At 37.7% G+C, this 25,777-nt stretch overlaps 1 protein-coding gene across 1 annotated transcript in view; it reads left to right on the top strand.

Annotated features, from left to right (window-relative positions):
• The window catches only part of chb (CLIP-associating protein), a 1,004,436-nt gene that overhangs the window by 405,918 nt on the left and 572,741 nt on the right, over positions 1-25,777 (top strand). Inside the window, exon 12 of the mRNA XM_090388867.1 lies at positions 9,392-9,482. Within this exon, the coding sequence (XP_090244993.1) occupies positions 9,392-9,482 (91 nt within the window). The remainder of the gene's footprint in view (positions 1-9,391; positions 9,483-25,777) is intronic.

The raw sequence follows: 25,777 nt of genomic DNA, 5'->3' as shown, positions 1-25,777 counted from the left end.
TTCGCTGAATAACTCCTCATGTGTGAATGTCGATGCAAAATATTCATTTAGTTTGTTTGCTACCTGAGCAGGATCATCAACAGTTGACCCATCGATATCAAGTGGACCAATCTGATTCATCCCCTTCCTTCTAGAGTTTACATAAGTAATGAACTCTTTGCTGTTTTTTTTGCATCCCTTGCCAAAGATTTCTCGTAATCTGCCTTCGACTGCCTAACCTCCTTTGTGACTTGGTTACAGATCATCTTGTATCTATCATAGGCTTCTGTGTCACATGTTAATTTGTATGTATCCCATGCTGATTCATCCCCTTCCTTCTAGAGTTTACATAAGTAAAGAACTCTTTGCTGTTTTTCTTTGCATCCCTTGCCAAAGATTTCTCGTAATCTGCCTTCGTCTACCTAACCTCCTTTGTGAGTTGGTTACAGATCATCTTGTATCTATCATAGGCTTCTGTGTCACGTGTTAATTTGTATGTATCCCGTGCATTTTTCTTCTCTGCCATATGTCTCATTAGTTCATCTGACATCCACTTAGGCCTAAACCTTGAACAATATTTCTTAGTTGGTATGTAAAGCCTAGTAGCTTCCAAGATAAGTTCTTTGAATGCTTCCCATTTTGAATTTGCTGTTGTAACATCATCAGTTGGTCCCACTGTATAGAATTTAAATACTGTCTCAGTCCATCGTAGTCGCCTTTACGGAAGCAATAACCCTTCCCTTTACCCCTAATGGTAGTTACCTCTTTCAGTAAATCCCACTTCAGCACACTGTGATCACTGCCACCTAGTGGTTCATTTACCTGCAGATTCTTAAATGCACGAAGAATCACTACTGATAACCAAATAAAGAGTATTACTCCCTCTAGTTGCTTCTTGAACATGCTGATGTAGAAAACAATCATCCAACAAATCCACAAAAGCCCTGCTAGTGTGCGAGTGACCAGCCCCCAAATTCCAGTCAGTATCCGTGAAATGAAAATTCCCCATTATAAGACTCTCTGATTTACTGGCCCACTCTATTTCCCCATACAGTTTCTTATTATACTCATCAGAGTCATTAGGCTTAGGCCTATAGCGCACTTCTACTCTCGATTTTGATCTCCCAATGCTTATGTCACACCAAACTGACTCGACATGCACTGTCCAGCGATGTCGACTGGCTTCACTTCCTTGGATTTTATGTATTTCTTAACTAATAGCATAACCCCTCCTCCCTTCCTATCCTGTCTATCCTTTCTGTGGACATTGTACTCCCCAAATTCCAGTTCTGCATTCCTTATATCTGTGTGACACCACATCTCTGAAATCCCCACAATATCTGCCTTTGATGTTTTGAGCAATACCTCAAATTCATCAAATTTATTTACTAAACTCCTAGCATTGGTGTGCACGCAAGTATACATGCACCTCTTCTTTTTCTTAGCTACCGTAACACAACCTATGTGTTAATTTGTACCCCAATGATTCCCAGCAGTCTCTGAAATATCCTGCATCTTATTTTCCAGGCTGCGGCTCATTCCAATAGAAGCAGTGCAAGAATCACTTTCACCTCTGCCAGTGGCTATTGTTAATCTATTAGTCCTTGTATACCTCCAATCTAGCAGTTTTCCGACACACCTAACACTGCCTCGATAGCATCAGCAAACGTTCTTGCACCCTTTCAATTTAAGTGTATCCCACCCCTGTAGAAGCAGTCTCTCGTGTTATATACGATATCGTTCCCCTATTTATAAATCATGTATAATCGAATTCATGTAGTGTAAACACGTGTCATACGAGGACTGACTGTACCACTGTCAATATCAGGCTCTGAAAATGTATCCGGTACGTAATCGTCGTCTCTATCGCTGGAAAATGGCTCGCAGTCACTTTCCTCTAACGTTCTTCGCAACTCCTCGTCAATAAGTTCATGACTACCCATTTTCACACTAGAAAATAACTAATAACTTGAAACTATGACCAAAACAATGTCAACAATATAACCTTAAAAATAATAAAATTGGCAGGTAGTTGTAAATGAATCCTATGTGATTTGTCGATGTGGGGGGGTTAATTTGTATTCACAAGTCCAGGCATAACATGTGATGCATAAAAAAAAAATAAATAAATAATAATACACTACATATAATATTCAAAATAGCTATGTTTACATACTCACCTAAATTAATCTGATAGTTTCATATCTGGACTTCTGAGGTCACACAAATGTAATGTATGGGGACATTAAATGTGTTAAGCCAAAATAGGATTTGATTTTTCTAAAGGTAAGCTTAGTGGATTTAATTTAAATAAAGGTTGTAAATTGATTTTAATTAATGTTATTTACAACATGAAAATTTATTGACAACGTTGAACAGTAAGCTCCTAAAATCATAAGTCAAAGCAATATGAATAAAAATACAGTAAACCCCCGCTAATGTCGTGAATACCGAAAACGCGAATACTGAGTTATGGCTCCCATAGTAATAAAGGGATTCCGTCCAAAGTATGAAATATATAAGAAAAACTAGTGTAAAATTTTGTCTATGTATGTATTATTATATTTATATGCTTATAAATTGAATAAATTTACCAATTTATAAATTGATATGCTTACAAAAGTGATAAATCTACCGTTTTGCAGTGTAACACAGACTTTTTCGAGTGTGTTAACGGAAGACTTTTTCGAGTGTGTTAACTTCATAACTTCATGTTATGAAGGTACATGTTATGTACCTTCATAACATGACTATGTACTTAGACAGTACATAGTGAAATGCAAGCATATGGCATCGGAATGAAAATAAGAAACAATTTAATATTAAATGTAATATTTGTTAGAAATTTCAAACAAATCTTTCAAACCAGCACCTTTGCTAGCTAAAAAACGTATCTCGCCAGTGCTATCACCAGTTTTGCTGAAGTGTTGATAAAGGAGTTTTTCCTTTTCACGAATGATGAGTGAACTTAACGGAATTTTATTTTGTGTTTGGTCTTCTCTCCACAGATTTAAAGTTTTTTCCAATTTAACATCACTAGTTACAGGGCAAATTTTTGAAGCAGTTAGTGCGTTTTCACGGACACTACGGCAGATTTTTTCTTCTAATTTTTTGATTGATCGTACCGTTGACTCATTGATTTTATAATGGTTTGCCACTGAGGAGACACTTTCATCATTAGAAAGTTTGTATAATAACTCAATTTTATTCACTAATGGCATCACCTTCTTTGATCTTTTCACATTTCCCTTGTTATTCGTAGCCATATTTTTGTACATGTTAGAAAGAACTTGTCCACAATAAAGTCATTTTCTTCCGTTAACACACTCGAAAAAGTCTGTGTTACACTGCAAAACGGTAGATTTATCACTTTTGTAAGCATATCAATTTATAAATTGGTAAATTTATTCAATTTATAAGCATATAAATTAAAAGCAAACGACGAAACCTCTCATGAGAAGCGCATAACACATACTGAACAAGGATTAGTGAGAAACATCCAGGCTTGCGATTTTGTCATCCCTTTCCCCCCACTGAGCGCTGTTTTGACCAGGAAAGATAATTTTAGCCACGCCCATGTTTTTTTTTATGGCAGAAAATGTTCACGGCGCTTTAAAATTCACATTTTTTTAGGTTTCATTTTATATTAAATCAGCGACTGTAAATAGCGGGGGTTTACTGTATAGCCTGTGACACAATTTTATACAAGACTTTGAAAAAACATTTCTTACTGAGTGACTTGATCAGGCTAAAATATAGTTCTGGCAGTTACAAAATTATTATACATGTGCATTGGTTTCTTGATCTCTTTAATAGGTCTCTATATGCATAAAAAGTGTTATTTTTGAAACTAAAAATAGAGAATGAAATTTACCTCTTTAATGTGAAACTGGTGCTTGTTTTTTTCTGCACAAATACTGAATTCTGGGTCGAACTTCAGATAAGTACACACAGATTTCATCTTAATCTGAAATTAGACGATTTATGTCCTTGCTCTTGGTGCTTGTAAAACCAAGAAAAAGCTTGCTCCCATATGTAAGAAGTCGAAAAGTGCAGCAAAATATTCATTGCCATTCATAGGAATGGCAGGATACTCTTCTTTCAAAGAAATCCAGAACTTTCTAGGAGTAGATCAGTAAATTTCATCTTGAGTGTATGATCAGACTGCAGCTCACAAAATTCTTCCTCTTCTCTCAAAGTCAGGTCAAGTTCTGAGGCTGAGCAGAAGATTCAGAGAAAGGGTTCCTCACACAGTCACACTTGTGTTGAAAGGGAGAGAAAATATTGTTCAAATTTGTTTTGCAGTTCTTTCAGGTGGTTTTCAATTGAGTCTTGCTGATATCCTTCCTCACTCTCAAGCAGCAGTGGAAACATTTCTGATTTTCCAAAGATTCCATTTCCTTTTAAATCCAAGAATCTTGTCACTTGAAGTGTCAAAGCATTTTCTCCAGGGCCTTGCAGAGACTTGAATTGGTTCATAAAAATGTCTGCCAAGTAGGCTATTTCTGCAGCTATTCTTCATCTTCAGAGTACTCAGCAAAATCTGGCCTACTATTTTCTTGAAAGTACTCCTGAAATTCACCTTTCAGCTCAAACATCCTGTTGAGAATTCTTCCTCTGCTAAGCCACTAGATTCTGTAAGTAGCAGAAGATTTATGTGCTCTTTGTCCAGGTTTTCACACAGTTTTTGATGTGAAAACATCTATGGCAGCAGTAGAGTAAAATTGATGGGTAACGAAATTTTCTTACAGTAACAGATGTGATGGAAATGGATTGTTACAGAAATTTTTTTTATAGAAATGACGCAGTTGATGTCTCTTCCTATTAGGTGACTGTTAGATTTTAAATGATGCACATGATGTCACTTCCTAAATGGTGCTAACGATGCTAATTCAGTCACTATCGTTGATTTAGTAGAGTAAGTAGTTGATTCAGTAGAGTATGTTTGTACTAAGATATGGAAATGACATCACTTCCTAAACGATGCCAACTCGGTCACTAACATTGATTCAGTAGAGTAAGGAGCGGGTAGTAATATTATGCAAGAATAAAATTCAGACTTTAATGAAATCTGCTTCTCAAGATTTTTATCAACATCAACTTCTAAGTAGCTTAAGTAAGTAAGTTTCGATCAAACTGTTCAAAAATTTTAACGGTTTTACTCTAGATTCACCATAGATGTTTTCACATAAAATAAAAGATCTTTTGTGCATATAGGGTACACACGCTTCTTTTTTAAAATATTCTTGAGTGAACTGGTCTTTGTTTAATAAAGTCAACCATTTTTGTAGTATTATCTGGAACTTTTTTCATTTCATCTCCAAGGGTTTTTGATACCAGCACCTCTCTGTGAAGAAAGCAGTGTGTTGTTAAAACGTCAGGATTTTTTTTTTTTTATTATTACAAAAGAGGCAAAACCTCTCTTGGAGCCAACCATCGATGGGGCACTATCAGTACAGACGCCAACACAGTTCCTCCAAGACAGACCTTTTATTTCCAGATATGAAGAAAAAAACATTAAATATATCTTGGACTTTGCTTGTTTCGGGCAGCTGTAGCATGCTAGATTAAATGTCATGCTGTTGCATTTGTAAGTTGTTATTGAATTTCACCGTAATTTACAAATCTTACAAATGCTACATCATGATATTTATTGGTGAAATCTCAGCAGCCTGAATAGAGAACCTGTTGTTTTTCAGTTTATTACGCAAAACCTCTTCAGCATCATGTGGCATGTCATCAATACATCGACTTATCATACTGTTTGAGAGTGAAACCTTTTCAATTTCTCGTACTGCATCTGGTACCAGCATTTTACTTACTATAATTTTAAATGCCGGCATTATTAGATTCTCACCAACTGTGTGACTTTTCCTTTTCTGGACAATAAGTTATGCTACTAAATAAATTGCTTCCTGAGCCTTTTCATTTCAGAGGAAAGTAAAAAATCGTATAGTGTGAGGTCAGGAAAGTAAACGAGATGTGGTAGCACAAAAGGCTTTACTGTTTGTTTTGAGATTCCAATAGCCGTTAAAAATAATCAGCACCTTTACTTGTCAAATGGCTCTGATTTGTATTTAAATGTCTTTTCAATTTTGCTGGAGCCATTGCAACATTTGTAAGTTGTTTGCCACAGATGATGCACAATGGAATAGTATAACTTTGATTATCAGTCTGAAAAACCCACTGATAAGTAGCTTTCATTGTAAAGACTGACTTTTTTGTTGTCCCTTGTTGCACAAATGCAGTGAAATGACTCAGAAGATTGTAATTTCTTCAACACTAAGCTTATCGGAATTGTCTGTAGGCCTAGAATCCTCCTCTTCCATCCCAAAAAAATCACTCAATCTCACAAAAATCATCACATGAGACATGTTTGTAAAACAGAAACTCTAATAGATTATAAAACAGAAGGGCATTATAAATAACTAAATGAGAAAATCACAAAAAATACAAAAACTTCACAATACAATTCACTTCTAACCTACACAATCCACTTTATGCAACATTTACAACAACAGCAGTTTGAGGAGGTAATTCTAGAGTGAGAGGCTGACGTCATCATCCTTCCATCTTCCTCTCTGCACAATACAGTGCTCACCAATTATCAGTGGCCTTCCCTATCTTGTATCAAAAACTGAGAATAGACTCGACCAAATGAACACGGTCTTACTGCACACTGCCATACAGGGTGATGAAGAACCCTCCTAGCACAACAAAGACAAACTCGAACAAAAAGCTCCGCAACAGTGACAGTTATACCCACCAGACCACAATGCCCACCAATAGTAACAGAAATATATGTAGGACAATTTCTGACCATCTCTAGACAGCTCTGCTGAATCCCTACAACCACCGATTTAGATTTTACCAGCTGGACTGACAATATCTGATTGGAATCTATCAGTGGAATACTGCAACCAAGAGTTCTTGGTGAACTCGCACTAGACTCCCTTGCCTAGTGCCCTCTAATTGCCCTACCCTTATTCCTTTTTTGCCTGGTGGAATTTAATTTCACGTTCATTGGGGATTCCTTCATGTAATTCCCCATATTTCTTACTGCTTCCCCTTTCTCCTTTTTTTCTTCTTCTCTAGACCACACACACACACACTCTACTTTTTTTCCCCTCCCTCCTATATATGGTGTCTTTCAGGTTGCTCGGGTGATCCTGCAGAGACCAGCCAGAGAATATGAAACTGCCTGGCTTGCCTCCCAGAGGTAGTGATGGGCAACATTGAGTCCCACTAGGGGCCATCTGTGAGACTTAAGAACACCTCTGTTGTAAATAACAGTATCGTGTCTAATGTTTCAGTCAGTATGAAAGGTATTGTTTACACTTGTACTATGGAACCAATTGTACGGCAAAGATTGGATTTGAAAATTTCTACATGGCTCCTGAATCATGACAGTGTAAGAGTGAGCACAGCCTCAGTTGGTGAGAAAACACTGAGTGTAGCATCAAAACCATTACTATCCTCCCTGAAGTCAAATATTGCCCCTTGTGACTTAACTGTGTGGTGTGTTCAAAATATTCTCAAACTCTCATTAAATCTAACTATACCTAGACCAAGCCACACTCAAAATTTGACTTGGCACATTATGGCCTAAGTTGCTGATGCACCATAAAAATTTAAATAGCCAACCCATACTCCACTGTACTGTACAGTAATGCACTTTTGCCACCCTTGCTGCAATTGGTTGATAGCAGCATGAGAGCATCTTAAGTTGCATCATTGACCTGTTGTGCACTGTGGAAGTGATGACCCCATAAAAGTTTCATTTCAGGGGAAAGTAAAAAATCATAGTGCGAGGTCAGGAAAGTTAAGGAGATGTGGTAGCGCAACAGTATCATGTCTAATGAGCTATTATTGTATGTGAAATAATAAGTGATGTGCTGGTGCACTGTCATGCAGCAGCTTCTGATTTTTTTTCTGTTCCTAGCACCTTTGAATTGGCTCTTGAAACTAGTGGTACACCTGTACATATTTTGCCTAATCCACAGTGGGGAGCACCTTGAGGAATGATTTTGTAATGCATAATGCCATTATGGTCAGAAAATTTCTGTTATCATTTTCCCTTTAGCATATCTTGATAAAATATTTTTATGGTAAATGAGAACATTTGCAAGTTCATGACTTGTTTGTGAGTCAAACAAATTTAGTACATAAAATTCAACAAGAATTTTCCATATGAAATGCTTACAACTTCCAAAGTGTGTTCTAGAAGCTAATAAGTAAGTTCTTTATTTCTTGAACACACACACACACACACACACACACACACACACACACACACACACACACACACACACACACACACCTGTGTGAGAGAGAGAGAGGGGGGGGACAAAATAATAGAAGAAATGTGTGATAAGAGTTAGTGATATGCACTAATATGGTGGTGGTGAGTCAGCTTGCTTTGAAAATAGCTTTTGTGTTCTTCACGGAATAGATGTAAGTAAATTTTGAACTTTTCTAAGGAATATTGGAGCTTGAACCTTTCCTCCATGAAGAATGGTCCAATATTCCTCTTAGAAGAAGGTGGAAGAAATCTGCTGTCACTAATCATTTTATATATGAATAGGTTTAGGCAGAGATTCTGTGGTTAATCTTTTGCAGAGCTATGGCCTCACTGAATTCCTTATTGGAAATTCATTGATTAATAGTCATTTAAGGATTGCTGTTTCATAAAATATATAATGTTGATTTTTGTGGTTTTTGGGAATCTTACTGAATAGTAACACCAATCATTTTCTGGAAGTTGGAAACATCTTTCACCTTTCATCATATTGTAGACCTTGCTCTAGTGGTTAGCATAGTTGTTTTGCCACACCATGTGTATAATGCCTCTGTTAAATTGCTATCAGCAGCCAAATTTAAGAAATACTTCATGATAGAACATGAAGAATCTTGGAGTTGATTTTTCCCTCCACCTTCAAATTATGCATGTCTCCCCCAACGTTAGAGATGGATATAATTGATAGGCATGTTGTTTGGGCTGAAAAAATTGGAATAACTCATAAGACCCTATATTCTTCTCCTGAGATCAGCCGACAATAGCCTCAAATGACTTTAGAAATTCCTCTAGTTATCGACGGGAATCGAATCAGAACCTCTCCAAAAGAGTGCCATAAAGGGCTCTTTGTTCTATAAATCACTTTCTGCATTAGTGACTGTAGCAGTCAATAACTATGATAGCACATGTGGACCACTAGTTTGATATGCCTGTACTGGAGAAATCTGACAACTATTCTGTAATTGGCAAAAAAAAATTATATATATATATATATGCCTTGAATATAACTGTTAATTTCTGCTTTCAGTTTTTAATTAAAAATTAATTAAAACATTTTTTAAAATATATATAGATTCATAGCTTTTTCTAAAATATTAAAATTTTCGTTTGGTTTAGGCTGCTAGCAAGTGTTCCGCAAAAAGAGCAAGCAGTGCACCTCCTGCACGTAGGAATATGTTTGCTACTCCAAAACCTCCAAGTTCATCGTGTAAGTATTTTTGCACTGTGCAGAAAAAATGCAGCTCTTATGTGTACCTTTACGTTAAACTATCAACAACCATGTAACAATTACTTTTCCAGCATGCAGGGGCGCCTCCGTGGGCAGGAGCAGCAGTGCATAGCACATGCTTCTTGATTAGACCGGGGTTCGAGCCTGTGACCACCAAATACGGAGGATGTGGAAAGGTCAGGGAATGACCACCGCATATCCCCAGAGCAATATGGCCTTAGTTGGTAATGCTCCTAAAAAACAAACAACAGCAGCAGCATGCAGGGAAAAAATCATATTCTATTTGTTTTGTTATGACTGCATTATTATAAAACAACTACCAGTAGATAAATTTCCTTTAAATTTTGTTACTGTACAAAATAGACGTTGAACAAGGTGTATTTGTGTGTGCAAATGTTTCTCAAATGAAAGTGGCCATGAAGATTTTTACTTACACCAGAGTTTAGAAGTTATAGTGCGGCTTCCAGTGGAGATTTTTTCTTTAAATTTTGCTATACGATCAGATACATATCTAGAAAAGGTACCATTGTGATTTTTTTAAAACACAACTTTGTGTGAATAATGTAGGTGTCTTTATTTATTATTATTATTTTTTTACTAGTACATAATGTGATGTTTTCTATTTGACACTAGTTTTGCAGTCTATAATGCAGCTTTCAGTAGAAAGATTTCCTTAATTTTGTTAGCAGATACAAAATACAGAAGAATGAATATATATATATATATATATATATATATATGTATAACAAAGCAAATATTAAATGTTATAATAAATATAAATATTATAATAAATATTAAGTAGTCACATAACCAATTAATGCCATCTAGGACGATTAAACATTACATCGGTCTGTATGAATATGAGTTAAGTTAATAATGGTAAGAGTTTTTTAAAGGTAAAATATGATATACTAGCTTATCAGGTAAACCATAAACCATGGCGGGTACCCAACGTGACCTGGAAAAAATCAATCTATGCCATGACATAAGCCATAAATTATAAACATATATAAAAATACCATTGAAATGTTAGTTATGGCAATAAGATACATTGCAAGGGACTTTTTCGAGGGCTAACCCTTACAATGTATCAACCATAATTAACGAGCTATCCGTTTCTGTAGTCATCGTCCAGCATAACTATGTCCTAATATACGTAAAATAGTATTAAGTTAGAGCCAAATGTATAAATTTTGTAGTAGTTAGAGCCAAAAGTATAAAATTTGTAGTAAGTTAGAGCCAAATAGTAGTAATAAAATTTGTTAATTAATCCCAAATTTAGCAGTAAACTGGCAAGATGACTGTTAGCCCGACGGATAGCCAAAATTTTAAATTAAATTAAAATTATAGAAAGAGCTATAATTATTGTTAGGCATATGTGCGTAGTTGATAGTAAATGCTGCCACGGTAGTCTAATCAAAAATAATAAAAATAATAACAGTGTGAGCTATAGCTAACAAAGGCGAACGGAAAAAGGTATAAGAATAGATATAGTACCTCAATCCCCCTCGAATACTCTAATAGTTCATGAGGTATGAAAAGATAGGGATAAGAAAGTGAAAGTTAAACAGCAAAGAAAAGGCAAAATAATTAACATAGGATGTAACCTTATAGTAAGGTATCCTGGTTAGAATGATTTAAGATTAAAATTAGAATGCTTACCACCGTATGGCCAAGGTACTAGAAAACCACGTGTATTGGCGCGTGTAGCATATATAACTACCGATCGCAGCCCCCCCTAGGAAATGTAATAGTTAAGTTAAGTGATAAAATAAGTATAATTACATACAGCGCCCTCTGCTGTTATTTAATATACTGTATAGTATTACACATAGAAAAGCCGTCAAATAAGTATCTCTCTCGAAGTAATAATAGAAGTTTACAGAATAAGTTCCTACCCATGGAGCAAATATAGGTACAAGTTTTTAATGCGAGTAAGCTATATGTAACTTACTCCATGGGCAGTGCCTACTATTTACATAATTACATATCCAACGAAATTTATCTAAGCCAAAGAAACACCTACGAAAATTTTACAAAGGCTATGTTATATTAGCGCCTGTTTAGGACTTTATCTATAATACTCTGTGCGTTAAGGTTATAATTCCCCTTGTTGTTTGCTATCAACTAAAATGTATGATAAACGCAAAAATTTTCATTTTAATACTATTGACCTCACTAACTGGAACTCTAATATCTCAAATAGGATACATCGCAATACCCTAATCGCGCAAAGCATCAGAAGAATACACATATGTAACCAGACAGATTATATTATAGATACACTCATTGAATTCAGATCCAAGCTTTTAGAAAATTACTTCCCACACCACATAATTACAAGATATATGTATAGAGCTATATTGATAGCAAACAACAAGGGGAATTATAACCTTAACGCACAGAGTATTATAGATAAAGTCCTAAACAGGCGCTAATATAACATAGCCTTTGTAAAATTTTCGTAGGTGTTTCTTTGGCTTAGATAAATTTCGTTGGATATGTAATTATGTAAATAGTAGGCACTGCCCATGGAGTAAGTTACATATAGCTTACTCGCATTAAAAACTTGTACCTATATTTGCTCCATGGGTAGGAACTTATTCTGTAAACTTCTATTATTACTTCGAGAGAGATACTTATTTGACGGCTTTTCTATGTGTAATACTATACAGTATATTAAATAACAGCAGAGGGCGCTGTATGTAATTATACTTATTTTATCACTTAACTTAACTATTACATTTCCTAGGGGGGGCTGCGATCGGTAGTTATATATGCTACACGTGCCAATACACGTGGTTTTCTAGTACCTTGGCCATACGGTGGGAAGCATTCTAATTTTAATCTTAAATCATTCTAACCAGGATACCTTACTATAAGGTTACATCCTATGTTAATTATTTTGCTTTTTCTTTGCTGTTTAACTTTCACTTTCTTATCCCTATCTTTTCATACCTCATGAACTATTAGAGTATTCGAGGGGGATTGAGGTACTATATCTATTCTTATACCTTTTTCCGTTCGCCTTTGTTAGCTATAGCTCACACTGTTATTATTTTTATTATTTTTGATTAGACTACCGTGGCAGCATTTACTATCAACTACGCACATATGCCTAACAATAATTATAGCTCTTTCTATAATTTTAATTTAATTTAAAATTTTGGCTATCCGTCGGGCTAACAGTCATCTTGCCAGTTTACTGCTAAATTTGGGATAAATTAACAAATTTTATTACTACCATTTGGCTCTAACTTACTACAAATTTTATACTTTTGGCTCTAACTACTACAAAATTTATACATTTGGCTCTAACCTAATACTATTTTACGTATATTAGGACATAGTTATGCTGGACGATGACTACAGAAACGGATAGCTCGTTAATTATGGTTGATACATTGTAAGGGTTAGCCCTTGAAAAAGTCCCTTGCAATGTATCTTATTGCCATAACTAACATTTCAATGGTATTTTTATATATGTTTATAATTTATGGCTTATGTCATGGCATAGATTGATTTTTTCCAGGTCACGTTGGGTACCCGGCATGGTTTACCTGATAAGCTAGTATATCATATTTTACCTTTAAAAAACTCTTACCATTATTAACTTAACTCATATATATATATATATATTATTCTTTTGTAATATGATAATTCATGTTGTATTTTATTTTTAATATGCTTTTATAGTAGTTTTACTTAATTTATTTCTATCTCTAGCTTTTTCTGTTGTCCCAGTAGCTGTTTTAGCAATGCATGGGTACGAACAGAGTACATATTGTTATTCTTTTTGTATTATCATTCTACTGTGGTTTATTCCGTCTTTGTTCATTTTCTTAATTACAGGTATTTTCTACACATAGGTATTATAGTTAATACATTACTGGTCTTTAAGCTAGCCTAATCTCGGTTATCTTAATTTCCTATGGCCTATACATTCAGGATTTTTCAACTTGTTACGTATTGCTAAAAAAAGTCATATCAATTATTGATGAAAAACTGTAGCAATACTATTTTAAAACAATATGATATAATATTAAACATATTTATATGTTTTTGTATTACATCTTTATACATTTTTGTATTACATCACATGGACGTCAATCCCCTACTTCATCGGGGGCTTTTTGCAGATTGACGGTCCATTCGATGTAATGCATTTCTTACTTAATGCATTACATCGAATGGACCGTCAATCTACTCAAAGCCCCCGTTGAAGTAGGGGATTGACGTCCATGTGATGTAATACAAAAATGTATAAAGATGTAATACAAAAACATATAAATATGTTTAATATTATATCATATTGTTTTAAAATAGTATTGCTACAGTTTTTCATCAATAATTGATATGACTTTTTTTAGCAATACGTAACAAGTTGAAAAATCCTGAATGTATAGGCCATGGGAAATTAAGATAACCGAGATTAGGCTATCTTAAAGACCAGTAATGTATTAACTATAATACCTATGTGTAGAAAATACCTGTAATTAAGAAAATGAACAAAGACGGAATAAACCACAATAGAATGATAATACAAAAAGAATAACTATATATATATATATATATGTGTGTGTGTGTGTGTGTGTGTGTCATCTTGCCTGTTTGCCACTAAATTAAATCATGTTTAAGTTTTGGACACAGTTAAACAGGCAGATAGAAGACAGAAACAGATAGCTCTGTTAATTGTTGGTGGGATATATTGAGAGGGTTAGCCCTTAAAAAAAAGTTCCTTTCAATGTATCTCTACACCAATAGTTAACTACATAATCACCATTGTAATGTATTATATAACTTTTATATTTTATTAATAATAATTATATGCATTTTTCCATCCTTGGTTTGGCCTTGTGGGCTAGCATTGGCTTTAGTAGTCCTTATAAGTTATTTTTGGCTGTAATGGTTTACTGTTAGCTGTATATTGTTGTGTTCATATACATGTTCAGCTGCTGTATAGTACGTATTGCATTTACTATAATAACTGATTACAGACTGATGTAATGCACAATCAGCTATTGATGGCATTAATCTGATCTGAAAATTACGCTTTCATATTTATACTTATCCCTATTGTTCTTATATATATATCCCAAAAATTCATTGAGGAGTGAGTTTTTTAGTTACACATATCATTTCATACTTGATCTTGCATTTTTCCTGTTTGCACAATAGCATTTGCAATTTCTGGAAATTTCAATACAGAAACAAAATCCCAGGAAAAGTACTGGAGTTACAACTATGCTATGTGGATAGAGAAGACAAATGGCACAAAATTCCTAAATTTGTTGAGCTCCCCCCCACACCACACACCACTATTTCAGGGTTAATCCACTTTATTCCTGGACTTACTTGTGTAATGGCCTAAGTTGCAAATGTAGCATTAAGAATTACCTGAATTTACATCAATCAGATTTCTATATCAAGAGCTACAAAGAATAGTGTTATTTTCACTATATAAGTGGAATTTGTAAATGAAACTACTAATAATAAAACTCATCACTAATAACCTTTACATCTATTTATTAATTAATTAATTTGGAGTAATCAAATTCGAAATATGAATTCACAGAAATTCTTCATTTGGTTTTTGTAAGGCCAACTGTTAGTTTTGGGTTGAAGGAATAATAGATTAATAGTGACTGTAAGCAGAGGTGAAATTGTTTCTTGAAGTGCTTCTTTTGGAAAATGTAGCAGCCTGGAAAGCAAGGTGCAGTGGGTTACAAAGCCTTCTGAGAGTCTCACAGGAAAAGCAAATATATGAGCTGTGTTAGGTTAATAAGAATACAAACATGCATATACACTCTTGCTTATTTTAGAAACTTAGTGAATAAATTGGACGGATTTGAAGTATTAAGTCATCTAATACAGACATTACAGGATTATCGGAAATGAGACTCCATTCTGATGTAGGAGTGCAGAAATGAAATATGGTGATTATATGTCCAGAATGGACATGGTATATATGAATTTTTGTCTAGGGCAAATGTTGCTCATCCACTGTGGGAGAGGACATGGTTCGCAAGGATCACCCTATAATCTGGCAATATCTCTGTTGCAGCATCTCTGCATACCAGTCATCTGTGTTGTGTTGTGTTGCATTGCATTGTGCGATTCTCTCTTATCTATCAGCCCGTTGAAAATTACATCTTGGAATTTGCTTGCTAGTTCCTGTTCCTTGCCACAAGGAGGCAAGCTGTGTACACCATTCATTGATACTCTGCGACCTGTTTTTGCCATTTTTTTTTTTTTTTTTTAATTGCATTGAAAGGTAGGTGGTTTGATAGGAGGAGAGTGATGGGATTAAATTAGGGTTGAGATGGTGAAGGCAAGCTGAGGAAAAGGATATGAGATTGGGTTTGGACAGCAGCCTCATTGCATGTTGTCATACAATCTTCTGACAGTGTGTCAGCTTCTGCTTAGCAGGAGCAAATAGAAGAGCGAGAGAGTGAATCGGTGCTGTTTGATAAACACACAATACTTCATAACAATCGCTGCTGAAGTGTTGTGTATTGATATCAATAATAAATATGAAAAACAATAATGGGTCTATTAAGAATTATTAATATGTATAATTAACCACTCTTTTACCATGTAGAGTTTTTAATATACAGGATGTCTCAAAAATACACGGCATAACTTCAGGAATGAGTTCCTCATATGTATAAAATAAAAATATTTTATATCAACATAGTTCCGAAAATGCTTGGTTCCCGAGTTATTAATGTACGGTTATTTATGTACGGTTTGGCAGACGGCAATGCTCTGGAGGCTCGTCGTTTGTACCACGAAAGGTTCCCAGAACGAACATGTCCAGACAGGAAAACGTTTGAAGGTATCCATCGCCACCTTTGAACATGGGACCTTTACACCTCGTGCTGCCGACAGAGGACGACCAAGATCTGAGACTCCTGAAGTAGAGAGTGGACCAACTGTCCAATCGAATTGTGGCAGGTTGTGAGACAATACAAAACATGCCAGGAATTTGGCATCGTCTTTGCGAGTCCCTGAGATGTCGATGTGAGGCCTCTATTAAGGCAGAAGGTGGACATTTTGAACAATTACTGTAAGGTGATGTGAACAGTTAAGTGTCATGGACAGACCTTAAACTAGGAAACCAAGCATTTCCAGAACTATGTTGATATAAAATATTTTTATTGTCTACCTATGAGGAACCCATTCCTGAAGTTATGCCGTGTATTTTTGAGACACCCTGTAAATTTTATTAAGCATAGCCTAAACTAATATATACAATAATATGACATTTTGGATATCTTGCCGATACCCATCATCAGACCGTGCTGTTGGGAATAGAGATAAAATTAAAAAGATGAAGGTTACTAATTAGATTTACATTGAGCAGTTCTAAATTACAATCATAATTTTTTAACAAAGATGTATTAACAATTGGTCATTTCTAATTTTCAATAATTAATACTAAGATAAGAAATACTAAGGTATAATAACAAATTGAGCATCTCTAAGATTATAGTTACAACATGAAAGAGCAATCTATGTTACTATTATACAATTATATGAGCAGAACTTGGTTACGCAGAGCAATTTTTTTAAGTTGTTGTTGTTATTATTATTTGGTTTTTAGGAGCATTAGCAACTAAGGCCATATTGCCCTTAATTAATTAATTAATTTTTTAAGTGACTTTACTCTTAGCCTATTTTATAAGATGAATTAAGACAAGCAAAACAAATATTACCTGCTGACCGCCCTCAGACCTGAAGAGAAATGGGAAAGAGGATCAGCCAGCAGTGCCTTTCATAGGCCAGGGATTCTTATAATTAGCAAGTAGGAATAGGGTTAGGTTATCTTATATCCAGGGAGCTCGAAAGCTGACTTTTGACCTCCTGCTCTGGTTCCGGGTTGCTGTTGACCTTTGATCATCCGTTATGGTGTGCAGACTGATTCTGGGGGTCTGGAAGGGGTTGTATGTGATCTGCACCTCTGGATGCCTTATTTCTTTTTCTTTCCCGGGTCCTTATTTCTTCACTTATTTTCTCATTGAAGAGATGAAAATACTCTGGGTTGAACTCAACCCCCCCCCCCCCCCTGTTTTCTATTAATTGCTGAAGATCCAAATAATTTGATAAGAAATACTTTAAATTTTTCTTCTGTTGTACTATCTGTGGAAATAATACTTGTGTTATGGAAGTTCTGGGTGTCCTCACATTAGAAGGCGTGGAGAGCTGTATCAGACTGATTGATTCTGCCATACTCTATATCTTTTTTTGTGCTCTTTTATTCTGCATTGTAGGTGTCTGTAGAATTCCCCTATATATATATATATATACACATATACACACACACACTTCCACACCAACTATCTATCTTATAGATTGGACCTCTAGAATTGTCGGAGTTGTTGGACTGTTGTTTTATGATCTGTTTTATGGAGGCTGGTGATTATTCTAAGCAAGAGGAAGAATCACATCAGCATTGAGCATGCTCAAACCATTCAAGGCTTTATACACCTCTATCAGATCACCTCGCCGGTGCCTAGTCTCCAGACACTGTAATTTGCAAAACTTAAGCCTTTCTTCGTAAGAGCAATCCTTTGTTCCATTCACTAATCTTGTTGCCTTCTCTGTACTCTCCAGCAGCTCTGCATCCTTCTTAAAATGCGGCCTCCAGATCTGTATACAGTACTCAAGGTGTGGCCTGACCATTGAGTCAGGCCACACCTCACAAGGCACCATGAGCTACTCTTGCAGACCATCTGCACTGCCCAGAAAACTTCATATCTGCCTGCACAATTACTCCCAGGTCCTTTTCATTCTCCACTGTCAATGTAATACCATACAGTTGATACGTTACTCTGGGGATACTGCTTCCCATATGCAGTACTTTACGTTTGTCAATGTTAAATTTCATTTACCATCTCTCAGCCCATCTGCTCAACTTTTCTAGATCCTGTTGTAGCAGTGTACTGTCATTAGTGTCATTAAAAACCCTGCCAACCTTAATATGGTCTGCAAGCTTGGACATTAAGCTTGATAATATACCATCATCAATATTATTAATAAATACAGGAAACAACAATGGACCTAACACCGAACCCTGGGGCTCAACCAATAAAATTAGTCCATGAAGAGATGTGCCCATTGATTACCACTCTGTCGTCTTCCACTCAACCATCCCTTTATCCATAGCAGCAATTTGCCACCAATGCAGCAGTATCAAATGCCTTTCTAAGATCCAAATTTATGATTTCAAAATTATTCTTTGAATCCAGTTCCTTTGTGACATCATAGTATCTAATCAAATTGGTCAGACAAGACATCCACTTAACAAACCCATGCTGTGTCTGAATTATAACCCCTCGACGTGGGCACCTGTATGTGGTGAGGGGACCTCCCAGTGACGCTGCTGGACTTCCAGACTAGCATCACTGGGCTCCAACGCCCACAGCCCAGGTTCCAGGCTTACATCAATGGAATCCGGCGTGTTTGCCGTGCGCTGCGACCCGTGGAAATTCAGAAAGGGGGATCCTGGTGGTTGAGGGGCCCAGCTTCAATACACCACTTTGGCCCCTGCTTCGACAAGACGGGAGGTCCTGGAAGGCCCGGCTAGGATCAATCGGCTAGTAGGCTCGCCTGCGAGAGTCAACCGTGTCAATGCCATTCCCCCTACCCTCACGGTCCGAGGGACAGGATCAGGCTGGCGGCAGTGCGGGTATGGTGTCTGGGTAGTCCTGGCGACCCACTCCCGAGCGCATTTATTGCTTGCCGGGTAGTGGGCATCCCTTTGGGCTCCATGGTGGGTGGGGAGCCCGGGCACTGAACCAAATAAAATTTCTATGAATCGTGATAAACTTATTTCTTCAGGGCCCCCAACCCGGTCCCTATCTGAAAACAACAACACAGATACAGATAGCATTATTGCTAAAAAGAGGCAGCGAACTTAATTACCATCAGGGCCTGTCCCAAGGTTCTTAATTATGCATTCTACCAATGAAACACAGATTATTAAAATGTCGCCCTTTTTTATTCAAAAAGGGTTAGACGGGTTAGCAGGTGCACCCAAATCAGTTAAGAGGCTTCATTCTGGAAACCTTTTAATTGAAAATGACTAAAAATGACAGGCAATCTGAACATCTACTCCGAATAACATCAATCGGAGGAATCCCTATAACAGTGACACCACACAGAACACTCAATTCATCGAGAAGTGTCATTTCGGAGTGGGACCTTCTCGACGTAACCAAGGAGGAAATCTGCTCCGAATTAAAACCACAGGGAGTTATTGCCATCAAAAGAATTACTGCACGAAGGGATGGAAAACTTGTTAAAACCAGGAGCGTTATCCTGACTTTTAACTCTCCTAAACCTCCTGATGAGATTAAAGCTGGATACATCAATTGTTCAGTGCGTCCATACGTTCCGAACCCTTTACGGTGTTTTAAATGCCAGAAGTATGGACACTCTGAAATGGCCTGCCGTGGAGTCCTTGCATGCGCTTGATGCGGTGCAAAGGACCACGAAACAACAGCATGTTCAGCCGCAAAACCCACCTGTATTAACTGTGAAGGCGAACACCCGGCCTACTCACAAGCATGCCAGAGGTGGAAAGAAGAAAAAGAAATTCAACGGCTGAAGGTAGAGCTAAATATATCATACCAGGAGGCAAGGAAATCGGTAAAACCCCTGAATATCAACAAACCTACCTACGCCCAGAAGGTAGCAGGGAGATGTTCCGTCGGAACTCAGACGGACATGACCATTCCTCCAAAGGAGTCTTTCACTCCCATCGCGCGTTATCTTTTAAGTTCTCAAAAACCTGCACAGAAAAACCAATCAGCTGCCACTCCTATATCAGTACTTCCTAATGCTCCACAAGCAACAAAGGAAATTATGAAAGAAAATAATAAGAAAGGGGAAGTCCCCCCTAGAACCCAAGAAAACATGGATGTCCAGCAGAAGGAGGTACCCGAAGATTCAGTCTTGGAACTCTTTGCGGAGGAAGAAATGGACACGGGACAGCGTCCATTCTTTCCCAAAAAAGATAAACCCAAGACTGATAAAAGTAAGCCCTCAGCACCTCGGAAGCCGCCTGATGGACCCACCAAGCCAAAATAATGGCTAAATTCCTACAATGGAATTGTCGTGGATTCTGGCGAAATATTGATGACATCAAGGCCCTCCTGCAAAAGCACGAGCCAGTTTGCTTTTGCTTGCAGGAGACATATCTAAAGGCAAATGATGATCCCACCATGCACAATATGACAATTTTTCGAAAGGACAGAATTGCTGATGGCTCTGCTCATGGGGGAGTGGCTATCCCTGTGGGTAACCAGACCCCAGTGCAGCCCTTGCTAATTACAACTAGCATAGAAGCTGTTGCAATTCGCCTTACGGTGGGATTTTTATTAACGGTCTGCTCTATCTATTTGCCATCTGGGACTGACATCTCCCAGGAAGACCTTGATGATCTTCTAACGCAGTTGCCTCCCCCTTTCTTACTTCTCGGGGATTTTAACGGACATAACACCCTGTGGGGTAGTGCTAACATCAACGGAAGGGGACGAGTCATAGAGCGTATGCTCAATGACAATGACCTTTCCCTTCTAAATACTGGAACAAACACCTTCTTCCACATGCCTACCCGTACTTTTTCTGCCATTGATCTCTCTATCTGCTCCCCTTCTCTACTCCCTTCACTCACTTGGGAAGCGGAGGAGAATCCATACGGAAGTGATCACTTCCCTGTGATAACCTTGTTACACAGTGGGAGCCCATGTCTTCCTTTTAGGTTACCACGGTGGAAGTTTGATCACGGTGACTGGAATGCCTTCCAACATCAGGCAAATTTCGACCTCAGTACAGTCAGTCGGGAGCCGATCAATCACGCAGTAAAGTACATCACGGAAATCATCGTCCAAGCAGCTGCTAATGCTGTCCCAAAAACATCTGCCCGGTTTCCACCATTTCCCAAACCTTGGTGGAATTCACAATGCACAACAGCAAAAAAGGCTCAAAACAAAGCGTGTGTGATATTTTGCCGATATCCTACCACGACCAACCTTATAGCCTTTAAACGTGCACGAGCCAAAGCACGCTACATCCGTCGTCAGAGTCAAAAGGAATCGTGGATCCGTTTTACATCATCTGTTAACCAGTCTACTAACTCTAAGGTAGTCTGGGATAAAAGCCGGAAAATGAAGGGGAAATATACATCCCACCCTTCTTCAATCCTGTTTGTTTGTTTGTTTGTTATTTGGTTTTTAGGAGCATTAGCAACTAAGGCCATATTGCTCCGGGAACATGCGGTGGTCATTCCCTGACCTTTCCGCATCCTCCGTATTTGGTGGTGACGGGCTCGAACTCCGGTCTAATCAAGAAGCATGTGCTACGCACTGCTGCTCCTTCCCACCTGGCTACGGAGGCGCCTTCTTCAATCCTAGATTATAATGGATGCGCTATTGCAGATCCAACTGCAATAGCCAATGCTCTTGGGGAAACATTCTCTAACATCTCCGCAACATCATCCCCAGAGTTCCTGGTCCTGAAACATAAACTGGAAAAACAAGCACTTAATTTTAAGTCTCTATCCCTACAAGGGCCTCTATCCCTACAACGGGGCGTTCACTATAGAGGAACTGAAAAGAGCCCTCACTCTTTCCAAAGCAAGTGCTGTTGGACCAGATGGCATCCATTATGAAATGATTAAACATCTTTCACCAAAATCTATGGATTGTCTGCTCCTTCTGTATAACAGAATCTTTATTGAAGGGCAGTTTCCGGACTCCTGGCGAAAGGCAATCGTTCTTGCCTTTCCTGAGCCAGGAAAGGATCCAAAAGTCACCACCAACTATCGTCCTATTGCTCTGACTAGCTGTCTGTGCAAAATCCTGGGGAGAATGGTTAATTCTCGTTTAATATGGTATTTAGAATCAAATGACCTACTCTCCAGCATTCGGTGCAGCTTCCGAAGGAACCGGTCCACTTTGGACCATCTTATTAGATTGGAAGCATCCATCCGGGATGCTTTCCTAAAACGCGAACACTTGGTGTCGGTGTTCTTTGACATGGAGAAAGCATATGACACAACTTGGAAATTTGGCATCTTAAAAGATCTGCATAGCCTTGGTCTTAGGGGGCAACTCCCAATTTTTATTAAAAACTTTTTAGCCAATCGATCTTTCCAAGTTCGCGTGGGATCCTCACTCTCTCCTTCCTTCAGTCAAGAGGAGGGAGTACCACAAGGATCAGTATTAAGTGTCATGCTTTTCACCATCAAAATAAATTCAATCACAGAACAACTTCCTCCAACTGTAAACAGTGCCCTCTATGTTGATGACTTTAGCATTTTTTGTCAGTCGTGCAACATGAGGGTTATTGAAAGACAACTGCAGAAAGCCATTGATAATCTGAATTTCTGGGCACTTGCTAATGGCTTCAGGTTCTCGCCGGAGAAGACCATTTGCGTACACTTTTGTCGTAAGTGTAATCTTCATCCTGAACCCGAATTAAGGCTCGGACAATATGCTATTCCAGTAGCAGCGAACATAAAATTCTTGGGACTCATATTCGATAAAAAAAACTGACCTTTTTGGATCATATCCGTCAACTCCGCACAAAGTGCACACGTAGGCTTAATATTCTCCGCTCGCTCTCCTCTACATCTTGGGGAGCAGACCGATGTATCCTTCTTTCGGCTCTACCGTGCACTTGTGCGATCCAAACTAGACTATGGGTCCCAGGTATATTCCTCAGCCAGAGACAGTGTCCTACGATGGCTGGACCCCGTCCATCATCTACGTATTGCTACTGGAGCATATCGCACATCTCCTGTCCAGAGCTTATACGTCGAAGCAAATGAACCACCGTTATCACTTCGACATAAGCAGTTGTCTTTAAAGTACACTTTAAAACTGAAATCCCTGCCAGACCATCCTACGTGGCCATTCGTTTTTGAGCCACGATGGGAAAATTTATACAATACCCGTAAGACTGCCAATCGTCCTTTTGGTATTCGTCTCCAAGAGCTACTCAAAGAACTCAATATCAAGGTAGACAAGATTGCCCAAACACCAAAGCAACCCCTTCCACGCTAGCATGCTCATGTCCCGGCATGTGACTTGTCTCTTAGAAATTGGGAAAAGTCGGACACTCCATCTGTCTACCTGCAGCTTTATTCAGTGCACCAAACTGAATATTCCTACTTCGCGCCAGTCTACACAGACCGTTTGACGTCGGAATCATATGTGGGATCTGCTGCTGTCTTTACAGACACTACTACATCGGAGCAGATTCCCTCTGAATGCAGCATATTTACTGCAGAGCTGCACGCTATAGAATTAGCCTTGGATCACATTAGTGAATGCCAATACCAACGGTTCATTTTATATTCCGACTCGCTCAGCATGTTACAGGCTTTAATATCTGTGAGATATAATCCTCATCCAGTTCTGTCTAGTATCCAGCTGAAGATTCACTTCCTCCGTGGACGTGAATATGATATCCGCTTCTGCTGGATTCCCAGCCACATTGGGATTAGAGGAAATGATTTGGCTGACACCGCAGTCAAATCAGCAATCCCCAATAATAATCGCTGCCTGTCAGTCCCCTATACAGACTACAGGCAAACAATACAGCAGAAGATACATTCCCAATGGCAGGATTTGTGGAATGGACAGACTGGGAATAAACTATATCGTATAAAGCCTGTAATTGAACTGTGGCAGTCTAGTCTGTGCAGGAATCGTAAGGAGGAAGTTGTTCTTGCCCGGACCCGCCTAGGACTTAGTCATTTGACTCATTCTTTTTTGCTGAGGGCTGATGACCCTCCTATGTGTGAGTCCTGTGGCACAATTTTATCAATTAGACACATTTTAATTGAATGTCCAGATTTTAGCAATATCCGTTTTACCGCTTTTAACCATCTAACTGAGCCGTATACACTCAGTCAGATTTTATCCGACAATGACAATGTGTCTGCTGTTTTTAGCTTTTTGAAAGCAATAAATGTTTTTAATCGTATTTAAAATTTATATGTTATTGTTATTTCTTTTATTGATTTATCTTTTTTATATCTTTGTTATTATTAGATCTGTACATGGTGGCCTAATTAATTAGGTCACTGAGATGTTAAATTTTTATATATATTACCTGGTCTTGGCGCATTATAGCCTTAGTTGCTAATGCGCCAATAAAATCCAAATCAAATCAAATCTGATTTATAACTGACATCTTTTCTAGAAGATCCTGCAGTGTTTCTTTAACCAGTGCTTCCATTAATTTCCCTGGAACAGAAGTTAAGCTAACGGGTCAAGAATTACTTGTGCCACTCTTTGAACCTCCTTTATGAATTCGGGTCAAATTTGCACATTTACAATCCATGGGTACTTCCTTTGCTGGCTCCTTTAATATAAATGGATAGATCTCATCCACCTCAGGTGCCTTTTTTATGTTTACCTTCTACAATTTCTCCTCTACTTTGCTCTCAGTTATTACAAAATCATCTAGTTCCCTGCCAGAGTTTAATTGAACTCGGGCATTCCCCTTTCTGAATAATTCTTCGTATTCTTGAGTTCTGCGAAGTGCAACATGCGAAACTGGGCACCCACAAGGAGAGGTGATTGAAGTCTTTACAACTTTAAATATACTATATGCTAATAACATCCTTAATATTCTAAAAGATTGTTCTTAGTTAAATGCCTAAGAGTATGAAGTTTACTTATGCATGTGTAATGCACATGCATCATTACTACCAAGGTAGTTTTAATTATATCTCATATTGTGAATATGTTCACAACAATTGCCATGGTTTTGCACTGCCTCGAATAAGTAACACTTCACCTATAGAGTTGTCACTATTGCAATAACAGGGTACCTGCCCACTCACCGATGAGATGGCATTAAGCTTCAAAATGGTGCCATCGTGTTTTGGTATCCGCTGAGAATAAGTAACATTAGTCTTTGTCATAGGTGAGGCGTTACTTATTCGAGGTAGTGCAATACTATGGCAATTCATTGTGAAGGTATTCACAATATGAGATACAATTAAAACGATGCATTAAAAAACTAACTTGGTAGTAGAAATGATGCGTGTGCATTACCCATGCATAAGTAAACTCTTTCATCCTTAATATTTCTCAAATGACACACACACACACACACACACACACACTGACATAAATTTAAATTGCAAAATTAGCCTGGTTACAGCTATACAAAGGGTACTAGGAAGGTTTTGCAATATGACGCAACAGTGAATCACAGGAAGCTGCATGTTGCTGCATGTTGAGACATGTTCA

The sequence above is a fragment of the Mastigoproctus giganteus genome, chromosome 14, assembly GCF_048544385.1.
Source record: "Mastigoproctus giganteus isolate SK-2022 chromosome 14, ASM4854438v1, whole genome shotgun sequence".
NCBI classification, from domain to species: domain Eukaryota; kingdom Metazoa; phylum Arthropoda; class Arachnida; order Uropygi; family Thelyphonidae; genus Mastigoproctus; species Mastigoproctus giganteus.
The sequence above is the reverse complement of the archived record's forward strand: the minus strand, read 5'-3'. Positions and strand labels throughout refer to the sequence as shown.